The sequence below is a fragment of the Melozone crissalis genome, unplaced genomic scaffold (assembly GCF_028551555.1).
Source record: "Melozone crissalis strain CALT ecotype California unplaced genomic scaffold, PUWL_Pcris_2 ptg000042l_1, whole genome shotgun sequence".
In the NCBI taxonomy this organism is placed as follows: Eukaryota; Metazoa; Chordata; class Aves; order Passeriformes; family Passerellidae; genus Melozone; species Melozone crissalis.
This window is the reverse complement of record NW_026535820.1, coordinates 61,747,513-61,774,173: the sequence shown is the minus strand read 5'-3', so window position 1 is coordinate 61,774,173 and position 26,661 is coordinate 61,747,513. Positions and strand designations below refer to the sequence as shown.

The window sequence follows — 26,661 nt, the reverse complement described above, 5'->3', positions numbered from 1 at the left end:
GATATGCTTCAGTGGCTGACTTTTATTGTAGGGATAAAATTTCTTACCTTGAAAAGACTGCTTGGCTCTGTCCACCAGTTCTTCAATAGGATAACTTGCTAGATCTCCTCTGGCGTGCTTAGTTTTACAGTAGGTACATGCATTGAGACACCTGTTCAGAAAATCAAAATTCTCAGTTGCTAACCAGGAAAGCCTTTATAGGCACAGTTGTATTTATTAAGTACCTCTGGAAAAATGAGTTTTTATATCTATGACCAGAAAATAGTAGTATTTTGCTTTTAAATCAATGGAATAGTTTTAAAACTGTTTTGCTGTCCTAACTTCTTAAAGGATCTTTCACATCTATATGAAATTTGGAAAAAAAATCAGTGGGAACCACATACAACACTAAGAGTAGGAATTTAAATATTTTTAGAAAAGTATAATCAGGTTAATAATTTTTTATTACTAAAAATCAATCTCCAGGTTTCCGATCCCTCTATTACATAAAAAATCCAACCTGAACAAGAAAGTAAATGAAATAAGTCCCAAAAGGTTGAAAGTGGATTTCTAGAAGTGCGTATCCTTGAAAAGCCATTTCCATTAATTTTTTTAACTTTCCTTTGGCTTGTATAAATAGAACAAACAACATAATGAAGACAGAATCACCAACTAGAAAAGAGAGTTTGGCACAAAAGACTGCAGAACTAATGAAAACTCATACAAGAAAGTGAAGAAATCATATGATTGCTTCTAATTTACCTGACAATATATTAAAGGCAGACTTATTCAGAGTACAAGGATGGAAAGACCAAAACAAACAAAAACTACCTCTCATCGTAAGCCTGTTATGCTTTTCTTCCCTTCTCCCCTTTTTTAGAGCTGATATTGCTCTAGGATTTTTCAGGTTAAAGCATTTAAACCTAAGCCCTAAAAACCTCACAGACCCCAAAAAACTCTTTAAATATTTCTACTGTTCATGCTTACTAGAAGACCATAAATTCTGTCCAGGCCACAGCTTCATAAAATCATACAATCTTTAAGGCTGGAAGAGACCTCCAAGATCATCAAGTCCAACATTTGACTGATCACCACTGTATCAAATAAACCACAGCACTAAATGCTACATTCATCTCTTGAACACTTCCAAGAATGGTGACTCTACCACTTCCCAGGGCAACCTGCTTCAATGCCTGGCCACACTTTCTGATGTCTGCTCTTCCTGATGTCCATCTTCAACCTCCCCTGGCATAGCTTGAGGCCTTTTCCTCTTGCCCTGTCACTGGTTTCCTGGCAAGTGACCCCCACTTGGCTACACTCTCAGGCATCTCTAGAGGGTGATAAGGTCTTCCCAGAGCCTCCTTTTCTCCAGGCTGAAACCCCCAGCTCCCTCAGCTGCTCCTCACCATGCTTGTGCTCCTGATCCCCTTCTCTGGACACAAACCAGCCCCTCAATCTCCTCCTTGCAGTGAGAGGTCCACAACTGAACACAGGATTTGAGGTGTGGCCTCACCAGTGCTGAGTACAGAGGGACAATCCCTGCCCTGGTCCTGCTGGCCACACTATTGCTGATACAGGCCAGGGCCATTGGCCTTCTTGGCCACCTGGGCACTGCTGGCTCCTGTTCAGCCACTGTGAACCAGCATCCCCAGGTGCTTTTCCACAAGACAGTGTTCTGTCCACTCTTCCCCCAGCCTGTAGCACTGCAAGGGGTTCTTGCAATCCAAGTGCAGGACCCAGCATTTGGCCTTTCTGAAATTCCTAAGGATGGCCTTGACCCACCAACCCAGCCTGTTCAGCTCCCTCTGCAGACCCTTCCTACCCTCCAGCAGATCTACACCCCAGCCCAACTTTACCATCATCTGCAGACTTACTGAGGATGCACTTGATCCCCTCATCAATAGAGATATTAAACAGGACAAGAAAACATTTAGGTACCAGAAAAGGCAAATGTTCCAATTACAGCATAGTTGGAACTAATACCAGAGTACTTTCAAAACAATATCAAAAAGGAAAAGATAGCACAGGGCAGGTTTTGATGAAGTCACCAGCTCCAAGACTGCGTTTACTACTTAGATGTATTTTGTCTTCTATTAGGATGTCTGGCATCTCCATGACTAGCTGATTAGTGCTTTGCAAACTCCAAAGGTTTTTCTTTACAAAGACTCCACTCATGTTAGTTCTGCTGCTTTTGCATAAGCAGGGGTTCAGGAAGGGCAGAACACTGCCCAGAATTTGTTCAGCTGCCCTCCTGACACTGCACATCCCCTCAGCCCCGAGACCTCCATTCAACAGAATCCTAAGTTCTAGAAGAAGATTTAGGTAGTTTGTGATTCTCTCTGGATATGTATATTATTTGTTGTGCCTACCAGATCAAAACATCAGATTTTAGCATTCACTCCAGATCAGAAAACTAAAAGATACTGCTTAACAGCAGCAATCAGACTGTTCTATTAACTAAAAATGTATATGAAAAAGGTTGCCAGTAGAATATCCAACAGGGTATTAAAAAAAGAAAAAATCCCTAAATCTGAATATTTACAACCTGTTCCAAATAAGTGACTCATTGCCACCCAAAGGCAACTTATTCATCAGATGTATCTCCCCTTTCTCCTGCAAATCAAAAGCTTTCCATTGCACAGGATCTGAAGCATGTGTAAAAGGTAGCACTTGAAATCAAGAAAGTGTAAGCAGAAAATTGGTTTATACTTTGTCTGTGTAACCTATGTAGCAAATGAAAATGTTTTTCTTCTAGGTTACTGTCATCTAAAGTTTGTCATGAATGGCTTTCCCTCAAAGCCCATGGGTATTTCTTCCCCTCCATGCTCCCCTTACACAAAGCATGCCTCCCTCCTTTTTTTTTCTTTTCTTGATTTTCTTTTTTGTTAGTTTGTTTTTAAAGCACAACTATCCATTCAAGCCAACACTTCATTTCTAAGTATGTTCCCATCACAACATACCACTGTCACACTCCTCTCCCTCCACATCATTCATTCAGCAAACCAGCCTCTTTCCACACAGCTACACAGAGAAAAAACATTACAGAACAGTCAAGGAAACATAAAATCAGTTTCAGAACAAATATATCTGCCCTTTTGGAAGCAAAACAAAAAAGGTGTGATATTATGTACTAACCTTTGTACTATACTAACTTTTGTTTTCTCCAAGAAAATAAAATTACCTGCTATTTTGTCAAACTTCTCGGGTCAAGAAGAAATTTTACTACAACTATCCTGCCCCTTGAACAGCAGGTTACTTTAACACTGGCTTTTTCAATCACAGAAGAGAATTCTGTCTGCCATCAGTAACAAAGGGATGCACCAAGATTTTTTCTCTTGGGATAAAGTAAATTTATTGGGCTCAAATTGAAGCTCAGCTTTGGATAAAAAACAACAACAAATGAGAAAAATGCAACAACTTTTTTAATTTCCTTAAATTTGCAAATTCTGCCTTAAGAGTTCCAACAAAAATCTTATCACAAATTTTTTGTTGCCTTGAACTGTAACTATGAATGAAAGCAATGCTTTTTGTCAACATTCAGGTGTGTCAAGTCATCCTAAGATGGTTAAAAACTGTAATATTAGTAAGTTATTTTAAAAAACTTCTAAACTTACTCCTGTGTAATAGAGCTAAAATCTAAACTGGTGTTGAGGTGCAGTAAAAAGGAGAATTTATGCTGTATACATAGAATTTTCCTGTTCCCTTATCATGTATGGTGCATCTATAAAATACACCATGCCACCTCTTTCTCTCCTCTCCTTAGAATTTATGCACAAATCATATCCATTCCTTACTATGTATTTTGCTCTGTAGCAGTATTTGGGTAGCAGTATTTGAAAATCTTTACAGCAAAAATAGTAAACACTAGAAGTGTTAAGTACTATACAACAGTGCTAAATACGGAAATTATTAATCTCCAAACCTTGAGCATAATTCTCACATCTTCAATCAATGCTCCTGTCCTACAAGACTGCACTACCTGAAAACATGCAGCAACAGCAGCTCTTCTGTGGTACTTCAGTAAACTCTGTCACAAAGAGAGCATGGAAATGTGGAGAAACAAGCATGAATAAAGAAGAAGATATTTTCCAAATATTCACAGTATTAATATGATATTTGCCAATATTTTCACAATATTATATTTTCCAAATATTCACTGTAGTATGTGGTATTGCTTCTGAGACATTTATTACTATGGTCTTTAAGTACAACTTCAGAGGGTTTGTTGATTTATTTTGGGGTAGGAGCTGAAAGTTGGAACTTGGAGGCAGACTTTTTTCAAGTTTTGCTGTGGTAATTAACTTATTCCACTATAAAACAGAATTATTGGACACGTCTAAATAATTTAGTTTTTTCATTTCTTTGGTACTTAAAGAGATGATAAAACAAAACCAGAAAGAGACAGACTTAGATGTCACATACAAAAGGATCAGTTTTAGAAAGCAAACTAAAGGAGACAAAACTTCTATACCCTGTTTGTACTATATTTGTTAATAACAACTTGGATAAGGAAATAATCTTTTGGGATACAGCCGATCAACAAAAGGATGCAGATTTAAACTACTTGTAAAAATGCTGAACTAACCACTTTTCACAGATATAAGAATTACCAATTCTTCAAAATAGAAATTTAAACTAAACCATAAGTATAATCAAGGATCTGTAGTGGTTTCTTCCCTAGTAAGCCAGCCTCCTCTCCAAGTTTCCAGCATAACAAATTACTCATATGTCCATGCTGCCACACACTCAGACCACAGACAATCAAGTGGAAAAAGGCTTTGGGAACTCTGAGAATCTGAGCACTGCCTCTCACTAAGTGGCATCCACCACCAAGCGGTTCACCTAAAACCAACACCTCCTTAAAAACCAGCCTTTACCACAGCTCCAGCTCACATACATAGGACTACACAGCCAAGAAGCCAGTACTTGCAAGAGAGTATTTGCTTTGTGTTAAACTGGGAGCATTCTTGAAGCATTTATAGCTGTTTGCAAATGTTAGTTTGTACTGATGCAGGTCAAAGCTTTTTTTTTTTTTGCACAAAGAAATCACAGACATTTATAGAAAATAATTAATGATCTTTGTGTTTGTAATTGCCAATTTGTTTTGGCTAAATTTTAGAGTGATTCCAGAACAAAAAACACCGAGCCTTGGTTTTCCAACATACTAAACTGATTAAAGTACTTTGAATTATTAACCTTTCGCTTTGAATTATTAACCTTTAATCAGCTATGTGCCCAATACACAGAACTATTCACAGCAAGATAAAATATTATCCACAGATAAATCACCACCATGTGGCTAATTAAAACACTTTTCAAACACATTACCAAACTGAGCATCATCAACATTTTGGTAAAGTGCCTAAAATTTTCTTGTAGACATAGGTAACAGTGGTCTTTACAATGTTTATCTACTATGTGCTCATGTTTTGCATTATACTAACCCGACTCTTCATTTTCAAAACAGTAATATTCCTCATAAAACACACACTTAACATGAAAGGCTCCCCCTTACACATGGAACTAATTATGAGTAGGAATGCTTATGACACAGCAGACAAATAAAGACTTTCCTTCAGTGGGACTAATCAGTGGATTTCAGCAGCAGACAAGCATGAGAGTGCAGACACGAGGAAAAATATGCTGGCTCCTCTTAGCGGGACTTATGCCACTAAGTTTAGTGAAGACAAGATTCCACGCTCAGATAGGAAAAATATAAAACATCTTTCATTCAAGGATCAGAAAACAGCTCAATTACAGCGTGTGATGAGCCATTAGTGTGTGTGTCACTCAAATTGAAAGTGACTGATCAAGACCACACATCTGTGAGCAAGATGAGAGAGATGAATGTTCATACATAAAATATATATAATATATATAAAATGTGATAGAAAATCTCTGCTACTCTGCAGGTGGTTAGTCTTGGGGAAGTGTTCCCTCAATTTCTGGAATAATCTGGCAAAATCCTGCTTGCTTCTGAGGTAGTGTACCAAATTGGCAAAATTTGCATAAAATCATTAATCACAATTCAGACTAAACACTAATATTTGCCATTATGAGATCTGACTAACTTTACATATTCAAAATTTTATGAAGTTTGTCCTATTTAAAAAAAATAAAAGAAAAAATTCTGCCAGTATTGCAGTGCCACTGACCCCCCTGGCACATTATATCAATACAAACATGAAAAGCTTGCTCATCACTGTCTCCCACACCATTTCTCTGCACCCACCACCAGACTTCCTCAGGTGGTCTCAAAAGCTCCAGGCCAAGAATACTTTGTACTAAAAGTATGGTTTTCCTGAAAGGAGAACATCACTTGCTTGCTTCAAAATACAGGTTAGAGAAGAGATTTATGCTGTTAAAAGATATTTTTACAGTTTCTATCAAATGTAATTTTGACAAAAATGTTCTGTAGTGTGAATACAGAGAAAACTCCCTTTGCAGGCTTGACTGAGCAAAAGAAATACACAAAATACCTACTGCCAGCAGGTGAAAAGATGGATACTAGTCACAAATTATTCATCAAAAGCTAGTAGAATTCTACAAATGTTTTTCTGCTTAGAATACCAAGTTTTGAAAACCTAACAGCACTGACACTATACTTATGGTTCAATATCATACTATATTTGTAGAATTAAATGCCAGTAATACTTCTTCATATTCTACCTCTATGAAGTCTACTTTTGCTTCCAAAATATCTAAATTCCCTCACGCATAACAGTAATGGATCAGGGGGAAAAAAAGTCCTTCACAAGAAAATTAAAAAAAAAAAAGTTTAAAAAAAAAAAAGGGGGCATGACTTGTTTTCAGGAAACTGTTCTTTTGCTTGAAGTTTGCACATTTCACAATAAAGCTTTTCAACTCACAATGGCAGGGAGTATAACTTCCTGACAAGTATCTGGGGTATGCGAGGTTGTTTTCACTTTAAAAATATTCAAGATTTAAAATACTTCTGAAACAGTGGCAAGCAATTTCTCATAAAGGCTAATTAGTCTAAGCAGCAAACCACATTATTACAGAAATACTGTTTCTGGTATCCCAGCTTGGACACCAGCCACAGGTACACACACGCACTTGAGGTTACAACATTTTCGATATGATAAGAACAGGACTTGTCTGGACTTATCCTTGTAGCCAAGTATTTTAGAGATATGCTGTGATAGAAGTTCTCTGAAAGTGCAATGCCAGCCTGAAAAGTCTCTCAAAAGAGGTTTAGCAGAAAATAGTATGACCTTTCAAGCAATACTATACAACACATGGGACTGCACACATTTTCTCAAAGTAGGATGCCACCATGAGATGCTGTTTTTTAATTCTGCAACTCATGCCATGCTCAGCAAAATAGCAAGGAAATGCATTAAATTTTGTTCTTCTAAAGATCTTGGAAGCCCGTGTCTTATTTGGTAATGTCTCACTAGTTACTAATCAAAAGGAATTTGGAGAGAAGGAGCTCCATTGGTTTGATAAGCCATAACATGATTCAATTTCATACTTTAAATATTTGCATTTTCTGAAACTGAATTCCTTCAGTCAAGTGTAGGTGATTCAAAGGTCACAGCTGTGTAGTTATATCATCTACATTCACCTTGCTCACTTCAAGGTCAATGATTTAAAATCAAGTGCATCAATGGAACTTTTCAGTGTTTGTCTAATGAACTTCTTGATTAGTTACTCTGGCCACACAGTTTTGCAACTGAATTAATATATTAAGGCATTCTAAATTGACATTACAAGATAAAATGTTCCACTGCTAAGGTGCACACATTTGTGCTCCCCATCCTGACCCAAAACAATGCAGACCATGATGCTTACTGGAAACTGCAATGCTGGGGTTTTTTTTCTATACAATTCAAACTAAAGCCCTATGATTCACAGAGACATAACTTATTTTAAAATAAGTATTTCCAAATAGCTGTGTGGCTATGTAGAAATCAGCTTCGGGGACAGATCAAGACAGGCATTAATATTAAGAAAGCAACTCAGCTAAAACAGCACAGGTAGATAAATGAGGTTCTGTGGTTGCATGGAGCAGAAAATGCCATGGTTTTGTAACTACAAGTCATCAATTCTTTCAGCACTTCATAAACAGCCATAATATTTAGAAGATGATGACTCCTGGTCTCAGTCAAACAGCAGTAATGAAGGGGGTAGAAATGAAGAGCTATGGCAGAAGAATCTCAGAAAAAAAGATACTTTCTTAGAAATCTGCTCACAGCTAATCCCAGAGACCCAGTGGCAGAACAGCCCAACAAGACTTTATCACCATGCATGAGGAACTGTAACTCTCAGATCCCTCCTAATGAGCAGCAGTGGCTGGAAAATGACCCCTGAGAACAGGATTCTTGGAGACTTGCTTTAATTTATAAAGTTGCAGAGGGCTGTGATTTGACAACTGCCTTAGTATTTAAAGCAACAAATAGTATAATTGTATTTAAAATACTCTACTGGGGGGTAGATGACTTAGCAAAGCTTACACAGAATGTACTGCAAAACATAATTGGGTTAGCAATGAACAATTTCAAAAGCTTTAAAAAATCAAGCTTTCAAAGATTTTTAATGACATACTACTATTTCAATTAAAATTGTGAATTTTAGGGGCCTGGGTGTGTATAATGAGCACATTTAAAGTTCTGTTTCAGGAATGAAGCATTTCAGCAGATCTCTATGACTGGAATAAGGCTAAAGGGAGTCAAGTGTCCTTCTATAATCAATCCACTTCACTTACCATGCATTTTCACAATATTAGCAGCTTCTGAATCAACCCCACAGAAAACATGGTTGAAAAGTAGACCACTGCCTGTGACAAGAGCTATTGTTTTTACTTCCTAAATGGCTTTTGGGACAGACCCTTTTAGAGTGGTGAAATCTCAAGGAAACATTAGGCTGCAGTTTATTCTGTAACATACAGCAGGTACCACACAGATTCTTGGGATAAAAGGTATTGTTTTTGTACTGGTCAAAACATCCTGAGGGGGAAAAAAGTCACATTTCAGCAGCACTAAAACTACCAGGCTTAATTTAGACTTTATCTGAGATTGCCATCAGACCAATTTCCAAAAAAGCATTTGTAAAATGTCTGTGGGAAACTGGATCTGAATTGTTTGGGTAAAATAATGGAAGTAACTGCATAATAAAAAACGAACTCACCAATTATAACTTAAGTCAAAGTTAAAAGGTGCTTATATAGCTTGAGTTATAAGATATCAATATAACCTGATATCAACATAACCTAAATCATGACCTTTTATATATCTTTATTACCTGATATCAATATAACCTGAATCATAGCTTTTTATACCTATACAACCTGATATAAATACCTTTTTATACAATATAATGACTAGTATACAGTTAACTAGTTGCTTAATGCTGAATAGACAAAAAATAGGAAAAAATCTCACCAGGTGGATAGTTTTAGATATAGACAAGTATAGTACTAATGAAAAATTGCAAGTGCAAAGCCAATTAGACAGAAAATTAAGAATTTAGACCAGCCAAGACCAGACAGACCAAGGAACACTGTAAGTGCACCTGCTCCAAAGACAAATTTGAAAAGTTCAGATGCTAAGAAGACCTTGGAAGCCTTCATCAAAGACCCCTGACAACCTCCAAATTGGGGAGATGCAAGTGCAGTGTGAAAGAACTAATAACCATGAGATCATGCAATGTAAATTAGTTCTGGAGCTTACATGATGATGGTGTAGTTACATAGTGACCCTAAACAATACCTACTGTACAAACATACTAGAGTACTTGACAGAGGTGGGTGAGCTAGGAGGAGATATCCCCCTCACCACCAGCACTGCAGTAAACAAGTACCTGCTCTGTAGACATACTCTATGGGGATTTACTTCCAGCCTATCTTTCAGGCATCACTAGAAAGAAACCCTTCCCAATGACTGCATGCACATAAACCTTTCTGCCCCAAAATGTCCTCCTGGTTGTGGAAGCAGTAGGAGTGTTGGAAACTGCAATGTGGACCAGGATCTAAGTAATTAATACTATGCTGTTGCTCCTAAATGTCATTTCTGTCGTGCAATAAAATTGTTAGTCCTGCTGGGAAATGAAAGCATCTGTGCAGCAATAGATACATATATGCTTCAAATACATACTCCTCCCTATGTATTACTTCGTCAATGTAAAATGAAAGAAGACCACACATTTCAACACTAATTGCCCAATCCTAAATTGCAGATTTCCCAAGCAATTTAATGGACTGATTTAAACAGATTTTTCTTGTAAGATGCATGGCCTGATTTCTTTTAAAAACAGAAATTTAAACCAGGGCCCTTATGTTTGCCTTTAAGAATCTCCAAAGGGATTTTTAGAAGCAAATTAATCCCCTTTTTGCACAGTTACAGAGTTGAGTCAGTCAGACCATGGACATAACCTTCTTACTTAAACAGTTATGAATTATTTTATTTTCATTTTTTTCTAATGTTATTCTTTGAATGTATTTAAGTATATTTTGCAGAATTTAAAACTAGTGACAGTACAGAAAAAAACAGAAAAACTGTAATTTTTCATTACTAATGATCATCAACTTCTCCATCTGCTTTACTTCTCTAGACTTCTCTCATTCTAATAATTCCTCAGATCTTTTATTCTACTTTCCGGTGGTTTTTTCCATGTCATTTTCTCAAGTTGTTCATCTCGTCTTGCATTTGGTGACCTGTATGCTTGTAACTCTCCTGCACTGTCCTCATGTCCCAGTGACTGGAATGGTCTGACATTCTTCCAAGCTAGTTGGCCAGTGTTTGTATGCTTTGATTTCCTCTTTAACTACTCAAGTCTGTGGTGAGCCTGAAACTTTTCCAGTTCAATTGCTGCCAGCTCTGACAGAAACCATAATTTGCTAGCTTTTTTTTTTGTAAAGCACTAAGATGGACAACGAGCTTTAGACTTAAGATGACTTTTTTTTTTTGCCTTGTCACTTCCATTGCAACTCAGATAGTTACGGTCAGTCATTTAAAAGAAAATCAGAAAGACCATTACTAAAGCACTTAATGCATAAATCAGAGCATTAAAAACAGGCCACAGAACCTCTTGGGGATTCAGGGTCTAAACAGCCTTCTAGACATTACAGGCTGGAAAATACACAAGAGGCAGCCCTAGTCATCCAAAGCAAGACTTAACAATAAAAAGGAATGGACAGACAAAACACAAAGTAGCTCAGCAATTCAGTTGTTTACAGGCCTTAGTCAATACTCAAATGGCAGCTTTTTCTCGTATTTCCACATCTCCATCTGGCTACAATGTCATCTTTGCAATGGCTGACTTGAACTATTTTTTTCAGCTTCAACCAAGTTCTTTAAAAGACCCAGTCTTTTGGATGATTGGGAGTTTTGCAGGATGTGCCTATGGGCTGCTGAACAAGACCCAACAAGCTGATGGATTCCCACAGAACACAGATCAGTTACTTCCCTGCAAGGATGCTTTCACAAATATGGTTGATGACATACTACAAGATGCTTATGTGCTTTTCTAGACATGGGTTAAATAGACATTTTTCTCAAGAGGCTGAGCTGTCTGAAGACATGAACTGACCTTGCCTTCTACAAAGAGGTGGTGACTAACCCCATGGGATAGGGAAGCCTGGGGATGTAGTGAGACCTGATTTTTTTTATTATTTTAAACTTGCAAGGCTCCCCTAGAAACTGCAAAGTCAAACTTCTGTGATATGGATTGAATAGGTGTTCAGCAGAGGGGGTTAAAAATGGGCTGGACTGTTGGGATGTGGTGAGCAGTGCGAAGTCTAACTGGTCACATGTTCTCCAGGGACTGACAGATGCTGGGGACACTCCAATCTCCCAACTTTATTAGCAATATATCTGCAGCAAATCTGAAAGTGGAGTTGGGGGGATTACTTCACATGCTGGAAGGTGGGTTTGCTATTCAGAGGGATATCAATAGCCTGGAGAAAAGGGTCTAACAGGAACCTCATGAAGAAAACTGGCTTGTTCCTTGTTGGAATGAGGAGGTCTTACTGCTGTCTACAAAGGGATGATGGGAGCATACATTGAAGGCACAGCCAGGCTGCTGTTGGAGGTTCAAGGTCTCAGAAATAGAAGCAATGGATGCAAGTTGTGGAAAAAAACCCAGGAAAATACCATCAGACCGAAGGAAATAATGTGCCATGACAGCCACCAAGTACTGGAACAGCTGCACCACAGCTGATCTCATCCCTTTGAGACCCTGGAACCCAACAAGAACACAACTCCTTCCTAGAAACCAAGGACTTCTGCTGCTCCAGGTTTAGGTTTGTGTCCACATGTATGAGCGTGAGCAGATGTGTGCCATAATTTAGTTCCCTGAATTGGGGAGTGTATTTGTGCCTCTCCACATTCCTTTGAAATGTTCATATCAACCCAAAATGTAAACAAATCTTAATAAAAACAAAAGGTTAAATTTATCCGTTTTGTTGTGTGTTACGTTTGGCCATATTCTAACTTCTGAATTCACTCAACTTGAATTCACCCTAAAATCCTAATCTCTCTTCTGCAAAGACACCTTTTCCACATGTAAAAGAAAAGAATGGGGAGTGGGGAATAGACCTGATTGTATTAAATTGATTGTAAATTGCATAAACAAAAAAGAAAAGCCCCCAATGAGCAGATGTGCAGTAAGCTGTTGTGTGTGCTCATGTCTAAGGCAGTTTATGCAAACTATAGAATCAAACTTTCCAGTCTCACAAGACTTGATGGAGATAGGTCTCTAAGCTTTGCTTCACAGAGCAGCATTCATCCCTTTGGAAAATAAAGCCATTCAGCTCCTCTAGACTAAAATTAAAAAGCCATTTTATTTACTGAGTATTTATGTATTATAGTCTCATAATTTTACTTCAAAAGAGAACTTTACTTTTCCCCACATATTTTTTTCATAAGAAAAAAATTGAGCATACAGTATTCAACAACATTCATAAAATATTCCACATGTATATAATACATCATAAATCCTAAACTCCTAAAGAAGAGCAGGAGGACAGCAGAGACCAGAGTTTAAAGTGGATATAGGTAGAGCAATATTACTTTTGAGAACTAGCTGGCAGTAAGTGCCATTTAAAAGAATATCCATAAATCAAACTGAAAGAAAGTAGGTTATAAATTAGATATAAGGATGAAATTCTTCACTGTGAGGGTGGTAGTGCACTGGAACAGGGAAGTTCTGGATGCTCCATACCCTGAAGCGTTTAAGGCCAGGTTGGATGGGCCTTTGAGCAACCTGGTCTAGGGGAAGGTGTCCCTGGGGATGGCAGGGGGGTTGGATCGAGGCGATCCTTAAGGTCCTTCCAACCCAAACCATTCTGTGATTGTAACTCTGTTTGTTTAACTGACTTTTGTTTTATTAAGAGGTATGGCTTCACTCCTATATTTGACTTTAACACTACACTCAAGGAAACAACACTCAAAAATACATAAGCTGCTGGAATGAACAAGCAAGGCCTAGTTTAAGCTTAATGATGAAAATTCCTATTATAGTCTCTGCAGTAAGTTCAGCAGCTGTCTGAACCACAAAGAATGATTGTGTTACATACCAACAGCTTAAAAAGTGCCTGCAGCAGCCTGACTTGCAGCACAGTTGCAGGGGTTGTATACTGAGTGTGTTAATGAAACATTTACAGGAGAAAGGAACCTACAACAAACAAGCTTGCACGGTGCTTTCCCATACACACATCTCTAAACTTGGAGTACATTCCCTGTTCCCACAAAAAAAAAAAGAGCTAGATTAGGATTTTAACATGTCTAAAAAACCGTTTGAGATCAGCTGCAGATATAGGAAGACATCCTGCAAACCTACCAACTGAAGCCACAAGCCAACAAGCACAACATTATCACAGTCCTCCTGTTCAAGCAAAATGGCCAAGCCTAGAGAAGACATCACTTCCAACTCTTGAGTCAGGATCAAAGATTATTTACATGGTTATAGTGTGCTTGGCGATCACACAAGCTGAGCTGTCCTAAAGATGTTGATACATCCATAAATAGTTTAACTTCTACTAATATTTTCTCCCTATTGCACAAAACTGTCCTTCAGACTAGTCCTAAATGGTAAATTAAAAACAGTATCTCAAAAGTTATTACTTTTCATTTTACTGAAGAATTATAATATACCTAGAGCAAAAGACAAAAGTTTCAATATGTATTTGACTAGTTATAAATCACTACACTATTTTACCCATACTTAAAATTTTAAAAAGTAACTGATAGATAGTTTTGTAAAGGAAATAAAAATTTAGAAAATCAGCTAAAAACCATAACTTGCAGAAAAAAAAACCCGCCCTGTCTGCGCCAATAATAAAGGGAGTTCTTCTTGAAGCTCTTTAACAAATGATCTAAACTAAACTGTTAGAAAAGAGGAATGTGAATGACTAAACAAACCCTTCAGTAAACAATCCCCAGCTGCAGTTTTCAGCCTAATACCAAGTTAAAATGTGGAGACTCCATCTACCTTCTACAAAACTATTGAACTTGAGAAACAAAGCAACATTATATGACATAAATGACTCACAAACCATAGTCACTGCAAACAAAAACCACTAGACATTTATCTCTTAAAAACAAAAAAGACACCAGGATTGGCACCAGACTGCAATGCAAGAAAGAGCATGTGATACTTAGACACTTGTGTATTAGTTTAAAAATAAGCTAGATAAGCATGTGATGAGTGACAATTTTGTACTTGACCTTTGCTTTAATAGCTCCTTCTCAAAAAGTCCACACAGACATCAACCAAACTCCTAAAAAAAAAGAGCTAAAACCTTACATCTCATCCAGTGTTTTGAAAATAGTCCTTAAAATCAAAATTCTACATAGAAAAAGTAAAAAAAACCCAAACATATATTTGAAGGACAAATTCAGAAAAAATGCTTTTTCTTTAAAAAGCATTGAGGTCTTGTTGTAAATCAAGCTGATGAAATTCAACATGTAAAGTTACAGAGACAGAAGCTTGGGGTGTATATATCCAGTGGGAATATTTCATTCTGCCTAGCAGGCAAGGAATTTGGAAATAAAAGTTCCTCTTTCCCAAGGCTGACCAGGCCTACAGGATTGCACAGGAAAATCTTTTAAGTCAGGAAATGAGGATGCATTTTGCATGGGACAAGAAACCCTTACTTTAGGGTATTACTTTCTAAAGTGTGAAACCACAAAATTTACCTCTGGAGCAAGGGTCTCCAGCAGCATAAAGCAAGCTCATTATTATGCACAGTGTTTGTATCTAAATCCTCATGTGTTTTTCTGTTGCTGTTTATATTTATTTAAAATCTCCCAGATTCACAGAGTGGTTGAGGTGGGAAGGGATCTCTGGAGATCATCTGGTGCAAGCCCTCACTGCTCAAAGCAGCAGCAACCAGAGCAGGTCCAGACGGCTTTTGATTATCCCTAAGGATAGAAACTCCACAACCTCTGGGCAACCTCTGCCAGAGCTCAATCACCTCCACTGTAAAAGAAGCTTTTCCTTACATTTAAAAAAAAATTTCTTATATTTCAGTTTGTGCCCCCTACCTCTTGTTCTCTCCCTGGAGAGTACTAAGAACAGCCTTAAAAATGTGGTTTGTCCATTTAAACTGAAGGTAAGGAGATGTATGGCACAGAGTTTCATATTTTAGGCCTAACCTCACAGTTAGTTTTGTGTTTTACTTAAATATATGTGATGCTGTCAGTGATGATATTCAGTTTCAGAAGCAAAGCTGTTAACCACACTCCCAGCAGCACAACACATTCTTTTAGGCTTCTTTCTTCACTTTCATCTAGTGTATTCAAGACACAGAGTAAAGACTTAAAGAGTCCCCAACCACTCCTGATGTAGACTAAGAATCTCCCTAAAAATGGGCAACCAACAGTAATTCTGAAGAGAGGAATTAATCATTACAATTAATCATCAAAAGAGGTAAAAAATTTTAAAAATGCATTTTCATTTACCACCACCCCTCCAAGAGCAATCGTTCTTTATCCTGAAGTCAAAACCAAATATGGCAACATCAGAGAAATTTTCTCACTGCTTCAAACAAGCCAGACAACTAAACCCCATTTGTAAGGATAAAGCCTGTTTTAAGTAATACTGACACAATCCCACCAACAGGCACTCTGGTTTCTTGACTCCTTGGGAATGATGTGCAAACAGGAAAGCACCAGCTTTCAGACTTGCAGTTGTGTCTGCAAGAAAGGACATTAACGAGAATCACACACAAAGTTCCACTTTCATCATGCCAGGACAATTTCTTTTGGATTCACATTCTTACTATACAGGACAAGATGAGTCCCTGAAGATGTAAATGAAACAAAGGAAAAAAGAACAGATTGAACAGAGGTCTAAAGAGCTGTCTCCTTCACATGATGATATACATGACTTAATGCTACACTGCTAACTATAACTGTCAAATTTAGGCTCATTCCATATGGACCTTTCATGTCTGGAAAGATGGTTTATGCAAACACAAGTCAGGAGCTCCATCGAACACCTGACATACTGATGTAAACTTTTACTTTGGGGAGCTTCATCTACCAATACACTTCATAGGGATAGAGAGAAACATCTGATCCTCATTTTCTAGACACAGTAGTTGGGGAGCACTTGACTGAAGCCTTCTGTACATCTTGCTATACATCAGAGCAGAAGGGAATACAGAACACTTGTACAAGCCTCACTCCACACTCCTCAGCAGAACTAGCATGCTGAAAGAAGTTATACAACTACCTTCTACCATAGTCTAAATATGGATCCAAGATGTCTTTTTATTGCCTTTTTTTCCCTCTCAATTGAGTCTGGTCTTAAGGAAAACAATGATGACAACTTGAACAAGGGAACTATTGGGTGATCTCTGTCAAGAGAGAAGGAGGGTGTGAAAGATGTTCTCTAGTCGGGAATTATCCAGGTCAGTTAATCCCAAACACAACTATGAATAGTTGGGGTGGAACCAACTCCAGGCACTTCTCAAAACTTCACTTCTGCATTTGTATTTCTCTATTTGAAAAAAAGCCCAAACATCTTCTAGGTAAAAAACCCCAAACAGACATGGTTTTCCACATCCTCCCATAATTAGTATCCAGTTGACAGAGAAAGAAATTACCTTTTGTGGGCCCTGACATTCTAAGTCCCTCTGAATTAGCACAGTACTGTTGCACAGAGCTCGGCAGCAAACGAGTCCAGAAACATCTCAGCATTTTCCATCATCTGCTGAGTACCCTGAGTTTCTAAAGCAGCAACTTGCCCAGAAAGAGACGATCCAGAGGGGACCTCAAACTCAGGAAATCAATCTCATTTGTACTACTAGATGGTTAGTGAAAAAACACATGTGATTTATTAGATATGATTCATCTTGGTTTGGTAGAAAAAAAAGTTTAAACTAGTCAAAAGAAAATTTAAAGCAAATATTTCAACGGGTTTTTGTTAAGACTCCTTGTTGGAAAAAAAAAATTGTGCATCCACAAAAATTTACCATTTATTGCCTAACTTGCACAAATGGAGATGGGGACCCTTCAAGTGCCTCCTTTAAACTTGGTGTAAACGCTAAGTCTCCTAACGTGCATCTTGCACTAAATAGAAAAGGAGAAGAAACCCAGAAATCTGCACTAAGCATCTTACAATTTTTTGGTAACTGAAGCACAAATAAAACAATTACTCTATTCAGTGTAACTTGTTTTTGCAATCAGGAATTTGATTTTTTCAAGAATGACAGTCAAGAACAATAATACAGAAGATACACAGATTTTGAGACTCTTCAATAAAATTAAGAGATCAAGCAATAAGAGAGATAATGTAAATTATCTAAAAAATAAGGGTCATGTAATCTAAAAATTCACAGCTTATTTGAACTTGAGCATAAATATCAGAATTAAAGGCTTGTAATTTTTTTTCTTTCCCATATAAATAAGTCATATAAAGCTACTATTCCACACAAAACTTGTTATATAATATCAATAATCTTGGAACATGTTACATTGGATTTTATGCCACCTATTATCTTCCACGCACAATCTCAATACTTAACTTTTCATTTATTATTTGCTTGGATTTTTTAAAAAGCACCTTTCCTTCAGTGATTTTGTTCTTATGTTCTATACTGATAACCACAGTTTAAATGCCCTATTCCTCCCTATTCTTCAAATCTTACAAATTCATACATGTCAATGAGATTATCACAAACACATGCTTTTGTGTACTTGATAGGTAATGCAAAATAATTATTTTTTTCTCTTTTTTTTAAGCTCATAAATCTTGTTAATGGAAAACTCTTTTTCCATTAAATTTCTCTCTAGGTCAAGTCTAAGAACAAATTCAAGACATTTCCCAAATTCTTATTTTTACACCTCCTTTAACACATTTCCCTTTCAGGTCTCCAAAAAAAATTCAACCTTGACCTGAAAGGCCACAAGAGACACTTCAGTCAGACACTTTGACAAGATGTTTTCATTTTTGGTGACATTTAAGTTGTCACACTGATGCCAGCAAAATAAGTTGGTTTTATTATTAGGCAACTAAAAGTTACCTGCTTCTGCTGATGAGCAGTAAAGGCAAAGACATGAGCACTTACCTTTAAACACTTAGGTTGTACAACACTTTAAAGAACAGACCACTAAACCACCCAGAACTATGAGTACATAAAAGCCCAGGCATTTCTCATACTGACATTCAGCAAGACAGTATTTTTGAAAAACAATGGATTCTCTAGTGCTTGTCTTGTTTTTCAAGTTTGGGGGTTTTTTTATGTGAAAATTTGGGACTAAAGACAACACAATATCAATTGTAAGTTTGACATAGGAGCTTATTTCTCGTCTTTACTGTAATCTGAGAAATGAATAAAGCGGTTCTCAGTATTTTGTCCAGATTTCCCTTAGGACATACGAATATGGGCATAAGAGAAGGGACACAGATGAATGCTCTGCTCAACAGGGAGGAATTTATCTCCAACCTCAGAGAGCAAATGATGTCAGAATTACGGCTATATGAAACTGCAAACAACTTCAGAACAATCTCTTCTCAGACAGACTGCAAAATGCAGCTTGTTGTGTGATCCAAAACCACTTCTGCAAGGAAGCATTTGCCAAAGAGGCAGGCAGGAAGTTGCCTTACAATGCTCCGTGCTAACCTGCAATCAGTTTCCAGGATGTTAAAGCTGTCTCATCTTCTGAATCAGCCTTCAAAATAATCGGGAATGTGGCATTGAAAGGATTGAGCTGAAAGTGCATGAAACTGGCAGATCATAGTTACACAAAGCAAAATAAAGCTTGGTGCCCCCTCCCAACTCTTAGCCTTTCCCCCACATAATTTAAGTTGGAAACTGAGGATGGTGTTAAAATTCTGGTGATCTTCCTTTTGGGTTAAGAGAGTCACAAAACTGCGCAGTGTGGGAAGCCACCTAGTGACGGAGAAGCACAAAAATGCCTGGAGCTGCCCAAAGTTTTAACGAGATGACGCAGTTGGAGCATGTGATGACCTCTGTTTTTCTCACTGACTTACAAGTTCTGTGGTATACTACAGTTTAGAGAATTGCACAGTGATTCCTGGCAAGTTTTATGAGTCTTACTAAGTCTTGTAAATGAACTGTGAAATAGCAAATTTTCTCGAGATGTACAAGAGCAAAAGGAATTATATCAAAACGTATAAGGAGAAGGTCTGATGCAAATTTTAAACTCATGGTGGCACTATGCAGAAAAAGTTCATATTTGTGAGGCTGGAAGGAAATAGCCCAGGGGAAGCAAATGTGCAAAAATGGAAACAATCAAAACAAACTATTTTCTTCTAACTCGATGCAGAAGTAATTCAGTAGACTTGAAAGAGGAAGTTTTCATGACCCAGAAAAAATAGCTGTATTACATGTACTTAACCAACATTTTTCAAAAACTGAGAGCTCGCAAAGTAGCATGAAGACAGAACATTGAACAGAAAGATTTCCAGGCCAGTAGTGCTCAGTGTGTACAAACAATGTCATAATGATTTTTGCCTATGGCAAAGAACTTCACCAGCATGTACCTTCTGACTCCACGGAAAATCCTCACTGCATGAAAACTGCAAAGAGCCAAGTGGACAGTGCAGATTTAGATGTCAGTTTACTTTGACATCATCAAATAGCACCATTGAAGCAACAGGCACAAAATCCATCATCATAACAACAGGGAAATCAAATATATTTGTTCCATTACATTATAATACAAGCAGTATTACAATCTAGTATGAAATTGCCAGAGTACGGCATTCTGAATAGCAGAATAAACACCTTTTTACAGGAATAATTCTTAGGTGTCATATGCCAGCAAACTTAACGAGGGACTGGCCAAGCATTTCTTGGAAAGGACAAGATGCATTCTGTTCATTGAACACGTGCTTCTCCTAGAGCCATTCTAACAGCATTGAACAACAGAAGTGAAAAATACGACCTGAGAAAGGAGTATGAGTTTCCGAGTCATACCACAAATGATGCCATGACTGCAGGTATTTGATGTACTAATGAGAAAAGTCCTTTAAAGACTCTTTGAACACTTTCTCCCCCCCACCCCCCCCTCAAAATTTCTCTTGGCAGAGGATCATGCTCTAATCCATACAGGGAAAGTAAAGAAGCCCAGTTCAGGATTACTTTGTCATTGAAAAAGACAGCATGACATCTGAGAAATTCAGATCCATAGCTAAGGGGTTTCACAAGTTCCGTACTTGAAATTCCAGGGATAGAACTGAAATTCAAAGAAGTGAGTTCAAGCAGTAAAAACTCTAAAATTGAGAAAGAAGTAGCATTGTAAAGAGAGCAATGGTGGCAGAAATCAGGAAGGTATGTACAAAGCTGAGAAACAACGGTCTAAAAGCATAAGAGAAAAAATTGTTTCTTACAGGCAAATACTTAGTGAAAAACTTCTATCCTTATTACATATTCAATACAGGTATGCAATAAACTTTTTGTGTATAAACATTTCCTTTTTGTGAGGGATCATCTTGAATTCAAGATCATCCTCCTTTCAAGGTTAGCATGGTGGCAGACATTTACTCTAAGGGATCTGCAAAACATCTACATCATATTCACTATTCACCATAGAAATTTTGTATAATACAGCTCAACACAAATGGCAGAAATACTGTGGGCAACAGGAGAAGGAACTGAAGATATCAACACCTTCCACCTTCCCAGTAGCAGAAGGGAATTTGTCACACTAAACTCCAGTCCCTTTAAGATGATCAGGCCTGATACTTTTGTGGGATGAGGAGAACCACAACTACCTCCTCCAAGAGAGAGAAAGGGTTATCTCCTCCTCCTCCTGCCCTCAGCTGTTGATTTCCATGAGCAATTAACCCCTGCAAGCTGCATCAGCAGACAGAGGTTCTGGCACTGAAGGAGGTACAAAATGAGCTGCAGAAGACAGAAATCAAGCTACTCAGGAGGTCCTTTCCTGGTCCAATCCACTTACTTTCCTTCCTGCTTTCTAAAATGACCTGCCTGCATAAGCTGCTGAAGGAAACCACCTTGTAAAACAAGCCACTTTTCCTCATGAGGAAGCACAGTGGGCAGGGACATTCTCAGCAATGGGGACACAGAAGCAGGACAGACACACAGAACAGAAATGACTACAAGCACAAGCTGGTAAGATCAGAATGTAAGCAACACTGATAGATCAGCTCTTTATAATAAACAATACAATTTTCCCAAGATTTCAGCGAAATTGCTACCATGAAGCACCTAGAGACTTTGCTGCACTTTTTTAAACAGAATATTACATATCATTTTATAATCATTGTACAAATGCAATTGTAATAATTGTAAGAAATTACTAACAACTGAAAATGAGAAAAATCTTTCAGAGAGTGTCATCAATATGCTATTTAAATATCTAATTAAGAAATAATGACCTTAGCTGTGAGTTACAGTAAGTTGCAGTGGAAAGAGACCTTAGGCAAGAAAGTAAATTGTTAGGACTTTGTGTTGTAAACAACTGATTTTCCTTCTTTCCTCAGTTCCAGCCATGTGGTTTCTGCAAGTTTTGGACTACCAGCTTTTCAGATTTTATTACTAAAATTAAAATGCCTAGATACACACAACTATGTCATCCATAATTTTAATTATGTAAATTGTTCTGTGAATTGTGCCAAAACAGAACAGATTATTATCTGTTACATGCACATTTGAAATACATACTTGATAGATAGTATAGCCAAAATCTAAATATATGAACATGCAAATACCAATTGAAATATAAACAAAAAAGCCTGATGCAGAGGCTTCCTTTCAAAAACACATACACTACCTTTTTAGACTTTCTACCTTCCCTGTTTCTGAGGGTAACTGACATGATAGGCTCTAGCATGTCATCAATGTTTGAGCTAAATAGTTATGAAAAGTGCCTATTTAAATATTATAAGGTACGTAGGGCCAAAGTAATTACACATAGCTTCATATTTCCCGGGGAGTTCACTCTAAGCATTTACCTTGAACTCAACTAGAATTAAATACAATATGTGTGCATGTAATATGTAATTATATACTAACTGTATTATTGTAATCCAAAGAAATACTATTTAGCCTCTCCAAGCATAATAATTAATGCAAATCAAAACATATTTTCATCTTGTATTCTCAAAATCTTCTTTTGACTACACAGTCACTTACATGAGTACCTTCAAAAGTAAAACATTAAAATATGGAAAAGGTGTGTGTTATTAGTTTGCTAATAAACAAACTAAATCAGGTAAATGAAGGTGTGGAATTCATCCTTGTAAGTACTCAAAGATTTTTGCAAAATATGAGCAGATTTGTAATTCAGACTCACTATTCATCTATTCATTCAAAATGGGGACAGCAATATTTGGAGGGCAATTTGAAAACATTGTGTCATAGCTGGATAGACAAAAATATACAAGCATTTGCAAAAAAAAAAAAAAAAACAAAAAAAAACCCACAACAGTCTATCACTGTCAAACAGTAGGTGATCCAATTTTTCACATACCAGAAAGACTTTCACTTTCCATCTCACTTTTTATTTTTATCTAGAGATAACTTTTTACTAAGGAATAGATTTCAGTTCACAAGAGTAAACACAGAAAGCCAAAGAAATGGCTGTTCTGCTGAACTGATGAGATTATTAGTGAAATATCCCACGAATATCAGCACAGAAAGGCACTGGCTACACATGCTCTCACACTTCAGCCACAACATCCTTATCTCAGAAATCAAAGGTATTTTGATATGCATTTAACATGGTGACTCCAGAAAATTCATCCCTGTTACAAAGAAATCAAAGGGGATGTGAACAAACAAGGCATTTTCAAAGGTGGACTCACAGGTGTAGGTGATGTTTGCTGAATGCCACAAAAAGGTAGAAATCTCACTCAGACAGTTCAACCAGTCAGAAACCTGGCCAGGCAACACAGGTCACTGCAAGAGCTCAGGGATTTACCAGTCACAGTTAAGGACTCTTTTTGTTTAATAAACAGCAATAGAAAAAAAATCTAGTGGATGCTAGTAGATCTCGTTACTACTTTGTTAAATATTAATTTTAAATCACTCTTTAGACTGACTAGACCATATTCAGGTATAATTAGATATATATCTATATTAGATAACTAGATTATTGGACACAAACCCACAGAAGCATCCTGAAGTGTTCCCAAGGACTTCAGTATCTCTCAGGGGAGTATCTTATGCTGGCAAAGGAATAAATACTGTTCTAACTGGACTCTACACATCTGTCAGAGTACTGGCATCAAATAGGAACCAAAAACTTCCCCTCCATCAGAGCAGGAAAATAGAACACTGTGCTTCTCTTTTTGACCTCTCTTTTGACATTCTCCTAGTTTTTGACATTCTATAACTACCCTCCTTACATTCTGCTAGCTGGGAAGGCCTACTGGTATTTCTTGTTCTTCAGATATCTCACCCAACTGCAGCAAAGAGACGGAATATGACCTCTTTTTAATGCCAAAAGCAGCCTGAAATAGGTCTTGATTCAATGACGACTACCTGTAGCAAAATGAATCTATGCATACCACCAAAAACTTTCCAAGCCTCTTACCAGCATTATTTTACCTTTTTTTCAAAGAGAAAACCAGCTAATGGTGTGAAGTTTAAATGTGACAAAAGTTAACTGAATCAATTATTTCAGATAACCACCTTTAAAAATAGAGAGTTGAAACCATTTCATTTAAGTTTATGACTTCTTTTTTTTGGCACAATTTAAAAAAGACAAAACCAAAAATACCAAAACCCAAATTACCTACACTTTCATGGACGTACAACTCCAAGTATTTTATATATTCAAACCTAAACAAATGCTGAAATGAAATCTATTGAAAGATTATGATGTGATCTCATATAAATTAAAATGCACCTCTTGGAGAAATTCAATTCTCATACCCCCCAATTTATAAAACCGAAAAAACTGTTTACAACACAAAATGATGAAGAAATAGAATTTTAACCTTTCACAATACATAACCAGGGAAATATTCCTGCTTGGGAAAATCAGGATTGACAATAGTAACTCTTTAGCTTCTTTTTAATGCTAAATTTTTGGTCACCTGATGCTGCAGCATATGTCACAGCACATGCCACAGTCCAGACTGCCACAATACACAGAGACTCACTATGCCACATCAGAAGGCTTCAAGCAGCTACCATTCTTGCTCTTTAGCCCAATCTTTTATACCCCTCACATTCATGCATATTACCTGTGTGTCCTCTCTACCTTTCTGTGACTGGTCAGTGCCCCTGGGCACTCCATCCATGTCTCATTGCTGTCAATGCTGCTCACCTGTCCTGCACAGCTGCAGCCCACTGGGGACAAGGCTCACCCCAGCCCCCCTCCCAGTCACCACAAACTGTGTGCCTACAACTTGATCGCAAAACAAACTCGGTTCTGTATGTAAAACTACTTTTTTTTTTTTTTTTTATTCTGCTAGATTCAGATCCTTTGGCAGCTCAGAAATACTTTGAACGGCCACCACTAGATAACATGACTTAAAACACCCCTAAAGAACTAGCAGGATGCATCAAGCTTCTAAGCAATACTATGCTCACTCTCAACATAAACATTGCTAGCAAGGGCTGTGCCATGAGCAAAAAGGTTACAGTTCATCAACACAGAGTACTAAGCTTGAAGTGTTATGCTTTAATTAGCATTTAAGACACAAAAGCAGATCTGAAAATCTTTCTGAAATCAAGTAACACGTTGGTCTCCTCTAAGATGCTCCCGCACTGCAGGAATAATCTAGTCCAACAGATGCATGTACATTGCTATGCTCCTTTTCGTTCTGAATTCCCTGTTCAGTATATTTTAATTCTTCTCTAGCCAGTCATATGAGCAGTGTAGTTACTTGCCTGATCCATTAGGAGAGGTAGAAACTTCAAAAAGAATACAGAAAGCACTTCAAGAGACCTACGTGCAAATCTACCCATCAGTAAATTCTAGTGTGGGCTCATTTTCAGGTGATTATTACACTCTTCTCATGCTTCCCAGGGCACCCAGAAAAAGCACAAATAAAGTCATATTTGAATGTATGTGAGTGTTGATAACGAAGTTCAAGTAATACCAACAACAAAGATACATGAGTAATGGTCCAAGCTACAAAGCAGATACAGATATTAATTAACATGTGGAAAACCAAGTCCTGATCCCATTAAAGAGAGCTGTCTAGGTGGCTACATGGGTTCTGAAACTGGCACTAATGAAGAGACGACCCAAGGAGAAAAAGATTTTTCCATAAACCTAAATGAAGCTGTAATACAAAATGAACTTGAGAACATTTCTCTTTCTTACTTCAAAGTAACAGAATAATCACATTAGCAATAATTTAAAAATTTATGCCTTTTCTCCAAACAGCATTTAACATGCTTTTCTACTACTATTACCTGGCTTGTTCCAGTAAGATGATGACCTGTGCAATACATGCTTATGACATAAATAAAAGTGGAAGAGATTTAACCAAATGCCTTAATCCAAAGCAGAGAATTATTTTGGAGTACCGGAACAATTTTCTGTTTCTAGGTTCAGATCTACTAATATCACTGTGGGACATACTAAGATTAAGAAAGCTATCTGGGCACTGTGACAATCCCTGGTTTTTGACTGCCTATTTTATAGAAAAAAAAATTATTTGAAAAATATTGCGAAGTGTTTTCTAAATAATAACAGACAAGGCAAACCATACAGGAAGAAAAGGTCACTTATTTCTTAGGGAGAAATTACAGAGGCCATCTAGCGCTTGCATGGGATACTGGGATGGTAAGGCCTTCTTACACATCTGCAGATGGAAAAATGAAGAGTCACTAACATATCTTTGCATGTCAGAGAAGTCTGGTAAATCTCCTGTGCCTCTATTCCAGTAACTCACCATTAGTCTCTGCATACATACTTGGAAACTCTGAAACATGTCATTCCTGGGATTGGAGCTTTTCTCTAGAGTCACAGTCTGTTGACAGAAACCACCAACTGTCATGGTAAATTAAACAAATAGGTTGGATTTCTCAATAAGAAAACAACAACCCTCAGGACAATCAAAATTAGCAGCAGGAAAAAACTGTCCATTACTTTAAAAAAAAAAAGAATTAAATAAAAAAGTGCCAAACACTGAAAAAGACACAGGTCCCTGTAAAGGCAGAGCAACACCTTTTTAGGGACAAAAATGCCACTGTGTAAAACCTCTGAGCTGGCTCACAACTGACAGAAGAGTACCCGCTCTTCACAGATACTCCATTCCTAGTGG

The 26,661-nt window shown here is 37.4% G+C and overlaps 1 protein-coding gene across 1 annotated transcript in view; it reads right to left on the bottom strand.

The window, feature by feature from the left end:
- CDKAL1 (CDK5 regulatory subunit associated protein 1 like 1) overlaps positions 1–26,661 on the bottom strand; it is a 377,883-nt gene that overhangs the window by 205,991 nt on the left and 145,231 nt on the right. The window contains exon 9 of the mRNA XM_054284911.1: positions 48–151. Within this exon, the coding sequence (XP_054140886.1) occupies positions 48–151 (104 nt within the window). The remainder of the gene's footprint in view (positions 1–47; positions 152–26,661) is intronic.